We start from the raw sequence: 12,032 nt of genomic DNA, 5'->3' as shown, positions 1-12,032 counted from the left end.
CTGTAGATAAAAATTTGAAATTTGTTCATTATGTACATGGTTTATAATTTAGGGAGTGACATGATTTTAATTATTTATAGCTAAAGAAATTCATATTTTTTCTAAACAAAATATAACTTTTAATGCAAATACAAACATGTCACTTTATGAAGCTATATATAACTCATGTACATGCTGTTGACAGTTCACATTTTTTATCTTCAGCCGTTCTTATTTGGGCCCAAAATTACCAAAATAGCTATAATTTCACTTGGAGTAATAAAAAAAACAATTATTTTTTCTGTGTACAAGGAAATGATGTTATAGAGCTATATTTTAATATACTAAAATGTCATAGCTCGGGTGGTACCTACACCCGAAATGGCACCACCTTACGAGCAGCTTTATTGAATCAAGAATATATATCAAGCAGGAGATGGTAGGAAACACACAAAAATGTCTTTAGTCTCATTACTACCTTGAGCTCTTCTTCGTAGTTGTTACTTAATTAAGATGATACAATCTGTTTTCGGTTGAAATATTTTTTTTAATTTTGAAAGAAAATGTTGGTCACTGTCATTTAAGATACAATTTCTTAACATCTTAATGGTTTTCTTTTTGTACCTTAAACTATGTTGTTTTGCTGAACTTTTTACTGCTTTATACAGGGACACTGTTGTAGAGTTTAGATATATACTTTTTTATTGAAAACTATTTATTTGTTTAGTTATTTTGTCCACTAAGTTACTTACACTATTTGTGTTCATATCACCATCACATAAACACAGCCAATCATCTGTGCATCATATATTTCCAAGGTATAACAAACACTAGAAATAAAACCATAAAATACTCCAGTACTGGTGACACGCAACAACATGCAGTAGTTGTCTGCATTGTGATTACAGCAAACCCATTAACCCATTGTTTGCCGATGGGACCCATGGGTCCCGCGCCGAACTTTCCCGAGAGGCGATCGGGACCTTTCGGTCCCGCCTTTATGGTAAGTTTATCCACAAAAACAATTTTCAGTCCCTAAGGTACGTTTAATACTGTTTTTCGGCAAGAAATGTGTTAAGATGTAAACACTCATGACAGAGGATCAAGGATGTGCTGACATCTAGTAGAAAATGCCAGAACCACTTATGCAACAATATGGTTGTTACAGAAAAGCTTCTTGTGCAATATTACTTCAGAAAACAGAAAAAACAGGAACAGTAAAAAATGTGCAATATTATGTCAGTAGCACACTCTTACGTAATCGCTAAGAACATAATATTACGTCAAAAAACATTTTTTACAATTCTTTCAGGAAGAGTGATAGAGTCTTAATAATTGAAGGAGGATTTTGAGGAGTCTAATACTCAGGCTCAAAGAAAAACGGTTAGTGATAGAGACTAGCAATTCTTAGTGTGTGGATAAAAAATGACTGGAAACACTGACATGTATTTTATTTAAATTAATTCAATTTTCTAAGGAAAAAACTTTCTTAAGTTATTACATTTATTTGATTAAAAGTATAATTTCTTCGTCATAAATGAATAAAAAAAGCATGTCACGCCCTGAAGCTATATCTCAAGTATGTAAGGTAAAAACTGCATGTTTTTTATCTTCAGCCGGTTTCATTTGTCTGATTACAAAATTACCTAAAATTTCTACTTTTAATGCCTACAATTCCTTGTTTAAATAAACAAAGATGTTTACACTTTTTCTGTTTTAAGTTAGCCTTAAATTTCAAATAAAAGAATATTTTACCAACCAAAATTCTATTGCAAAACCTTAAAATATCATTGTTGTATGTATTAAATAGTTTTATGATAATAAAAAAAAAAATAATGAAATTAGTTTTAGCACAACTTCAGTTCTGATTCCAGCTCTATTAAACTTAAAAGAAATTCTCGTATTTTATGATAATTTTGAAGATTTGCTCTGCTGAATGTGCTATAATTCTCTAATAAAAATGACTTAAATCTGTTTATTCCATTATAAATACAATACAATATACATACAATACATTATTATAATTTTTTAATAATAATTTGGGTTTCGAAACGCAATCTATAATTATAAGAAAAATGTATACATTTTTCAAGACATTAAATATTTCTTTATAACAGGTCATGTATATATCTTCAATAAAAACAAAAAAATGAAACATAGAAATTCTCTATATTTCGTCTAAAAAGAAGAAATTTTTGAGATATAAATAAGTAAACATATTAACAAAAAACAATGAACAAAAGAAACATCATATGTTAATTAAACTAATTTTGAATTAGGTACAAAGAGTAAATAATTTTACATAATACAAGTAATATAAATTTATTAAATTCAATTTGTAGTTAAATGTGTAATTTAATAAAATAAAACACATTAAAATTGTAAAGGATAGTTTATATCTACAACTATTCATACCTTAAATTGAGACCATCTGGATGTTTAGTTTGTAGGAACCTCTGATGAGCTATTTCTAAATAATTCATTTTAAGTTTATGGGAATTCTGAATTTTGTTAATACTTTTTAAAGAAAAACATTCATCGAATTTTTTGTTATGCTCCATTGCATACGCCGAAATAGGATTGGATGTAATTTTAAGGTTTGTATCGCTGCAATGTTTGTTCATTCTAATGTGCAATGGAGTTATGGTCTGACCAATGTAGTTTTTCAGACAGTCTTTACATGACAATAATTGGTAAATGACATTGCTGGATTCACAAGTCATTTTACCAATTATAGGACAATTTCTTTTGGTTGCGCTATTACAGAAATGTTTTGAATTTATTATTGAATTAAAAGTTCTGCAGTGAGGCTTACAACAGGGTTCACAGCCAAAAGGTTTGTTTAAATTTTGGGTTAGATCATCAGATGGTAGTTTAGGTCTTACCAATATGTTTTTCAAATTTTGAGGCTTTTTAAAAATTACTGTAGGTGGATTACTAAATAAAATTCTTGTTACAGGCGAAGCTTGTAGAATATTGTGAGCTGTTTATTATACCATTAATTTTGTATAGCCCTGAAAAATAAGTGGTAATACATTTTCCTTGGTTGTTGTAGTTCCTAGGAATACTGTAGTTTTTTTTGGTCTTTGCTTGATATAATTTACAATTTTTTGAGGATATCCTCCATTTCTAAAAACATTTTTTAATTTTTGGGTGTGACAATCATAATCATATTTATTAGAGCATTTGCTCTAATAGTTAGACTTTTAGGAATAGACTTTTGTAACCAGCATGGCAGCTTGAATAATGTAAATATTGCATTGAATTTGTATATATATATATATATATATATATATATATATATATACCAAACGCAGTTACTCAATATGTATATTAAAACCGAAAAAACATAATTTTGAGATGGAATGATAGACTTTGATTGTGGGTTTTATTTCTTAATGAACCCCTGTGTGCCGCACCATCTGCTGCTGTAAATAACTCTGGTTGTTGGTTATCATGAGCTGAGGGTTTTTCCATCCACAACAGGTTAGCATAAACTAAGAAAATTGTAACTTAATATAAATGAAAGATTCTTTATTAATAACATGCCACACTGAATGCCAACTGAATTAATGATTATTATAATTATGTGATATTTTAGGATGGAAATTAAAAAAATGGCATAAAAAATACATTTTATTATATGTACAGATATTTACATTAGAAAGAGACTCTATGACTCTTTGCTGTATTTAAGTTTGTTCCTAAATTTTTTAGGTTTGATTCCATATGCTAACAATCTAGCATCAGACATGCCCGTTAAAGTTGCATTTTCATTTTTCTGGTAGTTTTGATTAATTTTATGTGGTACTTTATTGTTCCTAAATTTAGATGTAGATTTGGCAAAACCATTGTTTTGTTCCTTAACTTTTATTTTCTTTCTCTTCTGATTTATATCTGACGATTCTAATTTTCTTTTTTTACTAGAAACATCTGAATTTTCTTTTTTGGTTGTATCAGTAGATTCCTTTGCTTTATGTTTCTTTTTCTTTTTCTTCCCTTTCGTTGGTTTTTTCATTATGTTAGTAGCTTCTAGTGTAAGATTAGTTTTATTTTCATTAATATTTTCTAATTCTTTGCTATTTCCCTTGATTGCACATTCATCGGGTAAAGTCTTTGATTCATTATTTTTACAATTATCAATTTTTTCCTCACGCATTGCATTTCCTTCTTCTTCTTCTTCTTGCCTAAAACAAAAATAAATAGATAACTTTAATGAAGACTAATATCTTGACTGATAACAACAATACAATACCTGATAAGTATGACTATCACCCTATATTTCTGACCCATACAAAAATTCTTATCACCAAGCTAGGCGTTGTTTGACATCCTCTACCGAGATGTGAAAGTGATAACAAGATATATATATATATATATATATATATATATGATAGGAAATATCTTTTGTCAACTAGTTTTCAAATAATATAATACATGAAGATCAAAAAGAAGATGTTTTAAAATCCAGGAAATAAAAAAAATGTAAATTTAAATTAAGAATAAAAGAATTGCTTATCTGCTAGCCTAGTAAATAGATTTCTAGGGGGTTCTTAAAACTTTACATGTTAACAAACCATGTTAACAATAAAACACATGAAAAATAATACTTTATAAAAGTGATACAAATTTTCAGTCTTATATTATAATATGAGGGTTATCTAGACAATAATCTGCAGTTTATAATAAATAGTAAACCTCTTAAGATATGAAGGCTATCCAGAAAGTAACAGACGTTTTTGAATGGTGTGGGCGGGGCTACAGCCACCATCTTGATGTAAAAAAACTTTGGCATTCAGTACGCACCAAGCTGCAGTCATGCACGGTCTGTATCTCTTTTACTTTTCTCACTGTGGTTAATTAAAATGTGTGCTGCAATTGAAAATCCCACCACTTATGAAGTGCGTTCAGTGATAAGGTTTTGTTGGCAAAAAACATGAACCAATTGAAATTTATCGCCAACTGTGTGAAGTTTATGGAAATGGAATAATGAGTGAAAGCATAGTAAGGCAGTGAATTGACTTTAAAAATGGCTGCACCAATGTTCATTACAATAGTCAAAGGGGTCGGCCAAGCCAAGTGACTGAAAATTTTATCTTGAAACTCAATGACAGTTTGTGAAAATCGCTGTTTCACAATGACTGACTTCTCGGAACATTTCTCACAAATTTCACGAAGTATACTTTATGAAATTATTGTAGGGAAGTTTGAATACCACACATTTTGTGCCAGATGGGTTTCAAAAATTCTTACTGAAGATCACAAAAAACAAAGACTTGCTGCATCAATATCTTTCCTTGATGTAAACGACAAGCATAGTAACGAACTTCTCGATAGTATCTTTACTGATGATGAAACATTGGTTAAGCATGTAAATTGTGAAATAAAAATGCAGTCTATGGAATGAGGGCACACACATTCTCAAAAAAACCAAGAAAATGTCTCCAAACTCTGTCAGCGAGAAAGATTATGGCAACTGTTTGGAATGCTAGGAATCAACACAGAGAGGTTCTGTAAAACATTGCAGAAGCTATGCCGAGCGATACAAAACAAGTGTAGAGTACAATTGAGCTCAAAAATGTTGTTTTTTCCACGACAATTCATGTCTACATACAGCCAATTCTTGGATGATTTTGATTGGGAAGTGTTTGATCATCTGCCTTACAGCCCATATCTGGTACCAAGCAACTACCACCTCTTTCCAGTGATGAAGTTCTGGCTCGCAACGCAATGCTTCGATAGTGACGTCGAACTTCACGTTGGTGTTAATCAGTGGTTAAGATCTCAATAGCTTTTCTACAAAGCTGGATTTCTAAAAAGCCAGATTTCTACAAAGCTGGAATCGAAAAACTTGTGTCAATTTATGATAAATGTCTCAATTTGAACATGGAATAAGTTGAAAAACAGCTTAAGAGTGTAGCTTTTAAATGTATATAATAAATGTTCCAATCTCAGCTGGTTAATTTTTTATTTTAAAACGTCTGTTACTTTCGGGATAACCCTTTTACAATAATTTTATTCCATCCAACTAAAACAACAACATTTCTCTTATTGTCTACATAGTCGCCAAACACATTCAAGTACTTATCATTTCTTTGAACAGTCTGAAATACCTACTGAGTGAACATCTGCCACATGAATGTAGCCAACCTGTTATAGTGTATTTGAAACTCTTCATCATTGGCAAACCGTTTAGATACAAGCCACCACTTTATGTTCGGTAACAGGTGACAGTTGCTAGAAACAAAATCCGAACTGCGTGGTATGTAATAAAATGTACAAACAACATGTGACAACGCACAACAGAACATGTCCGATGTCACATTTGAACTTGGCTAAAAGTTCATTTGTTCTTCGAGTTGTGTGAGGATGAGTGTAAACATGCACAAACATGTGTCAGAAGGCCACGAATCTTCTTTTAGATCGCACCTAGTCTGTATACCATGTTCTAATAAATTAAAAAGTACGATGCCTTTTGCATCCCAATAAACTGTAGCCATAACTTTCCTTGCTGATAAAGTTTAAAAGGCTTTCTTTGCCTTGCACTGACCATTCCCATTGCATTGACTTTTTTGTCTCGGTTCACATAAAACCCAAGTCTCATATCCGGTAACAACCCTGTTCAAAAATTCTTTTGTTTTAAAGTCTTTCCGAGAAAGAAAGACAATGACAGAATTAATAAATTCTGTTTTAAGATTGTCTGTAAGCAGTTTTTTTATGCAACGAGTATAAAACTTATACAGTAGCCTAGTTTTTCTGTTATTACCTGTGTAAAACACTTCAAGAAATTTTGGGAAAATGATGGGAAAGTTGCAAAATTGTAAAGTGATTGTTTTATGAACTTTTTCATTAACTTTGTTCTATACAGTATTCATCACTGATAAGGCCTACAGTTTTTTTCTTCATCAACAATGTTATTCTTCCATTTAAAACAAATCGCACCCACTGATACCTATACTTATACTGGGGCATAAGCCGCACCCGATTCACTGTGAATCTTGGCTGGTCAGTGATTTTTCACAAAGAGAAATCCTATTACACCATGCACTTCACACTAGATGGGATTTTATATTACGACATTCATGTTTCAAAGTTAGAACTGGAATATGCGCACCATTCGATGTTCCTCACCTTGCAAGTTTAGAAGTGTACTGAACCACTGTACACACCAATGTCCAAATGACAGTGTGACCCCACTACTTTTCGTGGTAGGCATAAATGGCAGTTATTTTCTAGATAACCATCTTACAATTTAATAAAGCTACCAAGTGAACTATTTGATGAGTCTGTAAGTATTTTTATGTTATTCATGAAAGCTAACGTTGTGTAATCCCACATTGATAATCTCATTAATGAGGAACATACAAGCAAATATATAAACTTTATTGGAACATCAATAAACATTTTGACCAAATGGTCTAAAGATACTATCAGATTAATTTTTCTATTACTTATTCAATTATTTCTTTACCATATTTATAACATTTCTGCAATACCTTTTCATAATTAATTAGAATAAATTATACAGTGGCATGATTCAATTTTATCATTTATTATTGAAATAGTTTGTTATTTATACTTCTTTGCTCTAATCTGCCTCTGTCGGTGACAATACCTTTTTTTAGGACTCGAATTTCTCAGTTTGTAAGCAGCTCTACCTTGGAGATGTGCTAATCACTTATACTGGGTGTATTGCACAATCCAACATCTTCCTGTGAGGATGAGTCATTTTCCTGACGTTCCCTTCATCCGCCATAGTCATGCCACTGTCTAGTACTAGTTTCTAGGCATTGATCAGCTCTGATATTTCTCACTAATTATTCAGTCTTAATAAATAGCCCGAGTGACTTTTTTGTAATCATGTCTCTGATACACAATACTTAACCCTTTCCGCTCGTATGTCGGACGTCGTCCGACATTGCTATTTTGCCGTTCCGCTCGTATGTCGGACGCCATCCGACATTGCAGTGACGTCAGCTTTTCTTTATTTTTAGGCGGCCTACGATGTTTCCGATTGGTGCTGCGATCGCACGGCATTCTCAGGAACTAATAAATTACAGCTGAACTACGATTGGTCGGCTGCTGATTTATTTTGCTTTGTCATTGTAGTCACGTTTCCTAACCAATTTTCAGACGCGTTCGCATTAGTGACTCGATATGTCGTTATCAAGTACCTCTTTTCTTTCTGATTCAGAAGTTATTGCTGAATTACTTAATTAAGGCAAGGATAATCAAATAAACATACAAAAGCCAACAGTTATCTGTCAGTATAACAAATATATGGGTGGCTTGGACCAAGCAGACCACTATATTGCTTCCTACAAATTTCCCCGTAAATCTCTGAAGTAGTGGAGAAAGCTATTTTTCTGGATGTTGGAAGTGGGAATAGTAAATAGCTTTCTCTTGTTCAACACGAATAAACAAAACCATGGAGAAAAAACAATTCAACACAGGAATTTCAGAGAAATCCTTATCACTGAACTTGTAGGCCATGTCCGTAACCCTATGAGTTTGAAGCGGGGTCGTCCTTCATCAGTAGAAAAAGAAGAAAGGCTAAACAAACAACCTCACTTTCTTGCAGCTCATCCAACAAAAAAAACTAAAGACTGTGCTGTTTGTAGCAATAGAAAGGTGCCAGGAGGAAGAAAGGAAACACTTTACTATTGTAAAACCTGTTCAAAAAATTCTGGTCTTCATCCTGCAGAGTGTTCTGAACGATACCATACCATGCTAAAATATAAAACTTATTAGTGTAATTATCAAATTTTATATCTCTAAAATATAAATTAGAAATAAAATAAAATTATTATACAATATAATAATGTATATACTTTATTGACTTCCAGTTTGCTAAAAATGGGTTTTTACTGAAAATATGCTAAAATAAATACGAGCTGAGGGGGCAGACTAGTGAAAAAAATCCGAGTGAAAAGGGTTAACATTAAAGATTAAAAGCTTGTAAAATAGGTACTGTTGAATATGTGACACTCACTTTTTGTACAGGCTTGGGAGTATTTTTCTTTTCAACCTTTCATCAGCAGCTTTCTTTTGAAAGACTTTTAAGTCCCCTTTCTCCTTGAACTCTGGTCTTCTCAGACCGATACGTTTAATAGAACACCACCGCTCCAGCTCCTTCTCATCCGCAGTAAGAATCTGAAAAGTTACAATGGTTATTTTTATTGGTAGAATAATATATTTTATTACTCATACCAAAAGTGGTCTTTTCCGGCACGCAATTATATTTTACATGCAACAAAGATCTGAGCACAAAAATTTGATCAAAGCTGAAAAATCACATTAAACAGATAAGGTGTATGAACATGAAGTAATTTATAGTAATATTTTTGTCACAAAATCATTATTACTGCTAATTAACACATTCACTGTGGCACAGTCCTCCAGTGACTTTTAGTTGAGAACTGGTTTCACCACCAAACCTACTCTATTTTGTGCTACATATGTTTTTAACATAAAAAAAAATTTAATTAAAGTGGTGAGAAGTACGCTTTATAATTATTACAATGAAGTGTATTATTACGTATGGGTCACGGTTAATTCATACCCCTAAGTGACTACTTCCTTATTTATTAAGGTAAGTTTCTTTGTTGATCAACCACTAGTACAATACTAGAAGTCTTAGTCCCATATATATTATTTATCTTCTAAAATGCCTATTTTAATGTTTTCTGTTATATTGAAACCACTTGTAGGAAATGCCAAATATTTTAAGATTAAGTAAAAGCAAAGCTTGCTGATACATAGGTCTCCTAGTTTCTGAACATTATTAGGAAGGCAAAACTCCAAATAAAACCCCTTATAACAAAAATCTGCTTTTAAATAATTGCTTCAAATGTCTTTAATGAATATTTTATAAATTCAGCTTTTCAAATTAACAATGGTTAAGTAGAGAAGTGTCGAACACAAACCCTGAATCTTGGATCCTCCAAATTTTCAACAAAGATTGGGATTTAAGAATCGATTAATGGGATTTCACAATCAAATATGTGGAGATTTCACCGTGTCAGTAATTATCAGCTGATTGGCAATAAGCAAATAACTGATAGTAAACAAGTTTTTGTTGTATTTTGTGTCTGGATATTAACAAATTATTGTAGTTTAGTAAATAATATTTTGTTTACACTTATGTACGAGTGTATGTAAAACACATCATCATGTCTGCTAAGTCTATTTACGGATGACAGTTGATTGACAGTAATCAGGCAGACGTTTGGTAACATTTATTTACCCCAAGAGTTGTGTAGTTGCATAAAATATTTCTCATATAAAAATATATATTTTAATATTATTTATCAAGGCTATATGTGATTTGAACATTTTCGTGTTTTAAGCTGTTATAAAATATTATTATAAAAATATGTTTTATAAATGATACAAGTATATGCCCATATCTTTTACAGATTAAAGGGATGTATTCTGAAAGGCCATATTATTATCTATCAAATTAAGTGGAAGGTAGGGGATATGACTGAGTTCTTAAAATATTCGCTAAATCTCTAAAAATCCCTTTGAACCAGAGTGGTATTCTTAGATTACTTTTTATATTACTGGGTGGTCTCCATAGGTTTAACATTTTAAATAAATAGATTGGTAATGATTCATACAGCTAAATAAACTTAAAGGATTCCAGAATCGATTATTTTAGATTCAAAATTAGAAAATTCTGGATTTGCCTATCACTGAATAAAGTACCTGATAGTTTTAGTCATGGTCTTGAGTATGAAAAATATATATATTTCTGGTGGCAATGTGGTAAACAACAGTTTGAAATGAAAAAGAAATACTAACAAGAGGTTATAAAGTCTTAAAATTAAAGGGGTCTACTTGCGAGGATTATTATGATTTGTCAAACAATGTCATTAAGGAAATATTGTGAATGATTTTTGTACATTTAACATATTTATATAATTTTTAATTTGAAACTGAGATTTTTTTCTCCCACATACATTAAAAATAACTAAAACCATACATATGTTTAAAAAAGGAAATAGACTGTCCTTCAAGCTACTTCTGTTCGGTAGTTACCTGGGACAGGACTTTTCAGCTTCTATCACAGATATTTAGTAAATTTGTTATATTATACTAGGGCAGTGGAATAACAGTAATGTGACAGTAACACAATGCCAATATTAAGATATGGCGAAAAAAAAAAAAATTGTATACCAACCATTATACAAAATTTGTGTTATTAGTTCCGGCAAGCGCTGTTTAGTGCAAAACTTGGTGTATAAATGACAAGTGAAAAAAGGTTGGATGGTCATTTCACGAATTTAAGAAATAAAAAGTTAGGACAAGGAATTAAAAACTAGGTGTATGGATCTTTAAATAGAATGTGTACAAGTAGGATGGGCTTAACCCACATTACATGATGATGTTAGGATGCACACATTATATTACACATCACATTGGCACAGATTTTAGTTATCATACATTTTAGTACATGGGCTAATGTTATCTATACCTTAACAAACTGAATAGATCAAAACTGTATCTGATTGTATTTGATGAAAAAACTAATATCCTTTTTAAAACTAATAATCAATAATAAGGATACAAGGGCATATATGTTCCCTTTTATGTCTGATTGATACATACAAAAATCATTATATAAATTATAATGGGTACTTTGTTTTAGGTTTGTTTTTGGCAATGAAATGTGTATTGAGATAATTGGATTTTTAGTAAATTGTCACTGTTGTGTGCAAAATCAGACCAAAATACAGTATAATAACATTTAGAGGACAAATATGTTTTCTTCCTTAGAGGGATAACTAAACTAATACATAATTAAGAACTACATTAGAAGGAAAAAAACCATATGAAAGAACTGTAATAAAATCAAGCACACAGGAACACATGGCACAATATGTCTGTTCACCACAACCAATCACAGATAACTGACCAGAGGGTAATAGTAAATGACAATCATCGCAGTACAAATAAAACGGTCTCCAATCACTAAATCAAAGTGGCTCTTGTTTTTATTATGGGTTTATTCTAAATGAAAAGATTGTACTGTGACTTAAAACGGGTTG

At 31.4% G+C, this 12,032-nt stretch overlaps 1 protein-coding gene across 2 annotated transcripts in view; it reads right to left on the bottom strand.

Moving 5' to 3' along the window:
• Positions 1-3,602: 3,602 nt before the first annotated feature.
• Positions 3,603-12,032, bottom strand: part of LOC124354658 (protein KRI1 homolog) — a 39,608-nt gene continuing 31,178 nt past the window's right edge. Inside the window, exons 11-12 of one of the 2 annotated variants that reach the window (XM_046805284.1) lie at positions 8,972-9,132; positions 3,603-4,166 (exon numbers count right to left, since the gene is read on the bottom strand). In XM_046805284.1, the coding sequence (XP_046661240.1) occupies positions 3,653-4,166; positions 8,972-9,132 (675 nt within the window). In that variant the 3' untranslated portion in view covers positions 3,603-3,652. The remainder of the gene's footprint in view (positions 4,167-8,971; positions 9,133-12,032) is intronic. The other variant, XR_006921703.1, reaches the window with a different exon arrangement.

The sequence above is a fragment of the Homalodisca vitripennis genome, chromosome 2 (assembly GCF_021130785.1).
Source record: "Homalodisca vitripennis isolate AUS2020 chromosome 2, UT_GWSS_2.1, whole genome shotgun sequence".
NCBI classification, from domain to species: Eukaryota; Metazoa; Arthropoda; class Insecta; order Hemiptera; family Cicadellidae; genus Homalodisca; species Homalodisca vitripennis.
The sequence above is the reverse complement of the archived record's forward strand: the minus strand, read 5'-3'. Positions and strand labels throughout refer to the sequence as shown.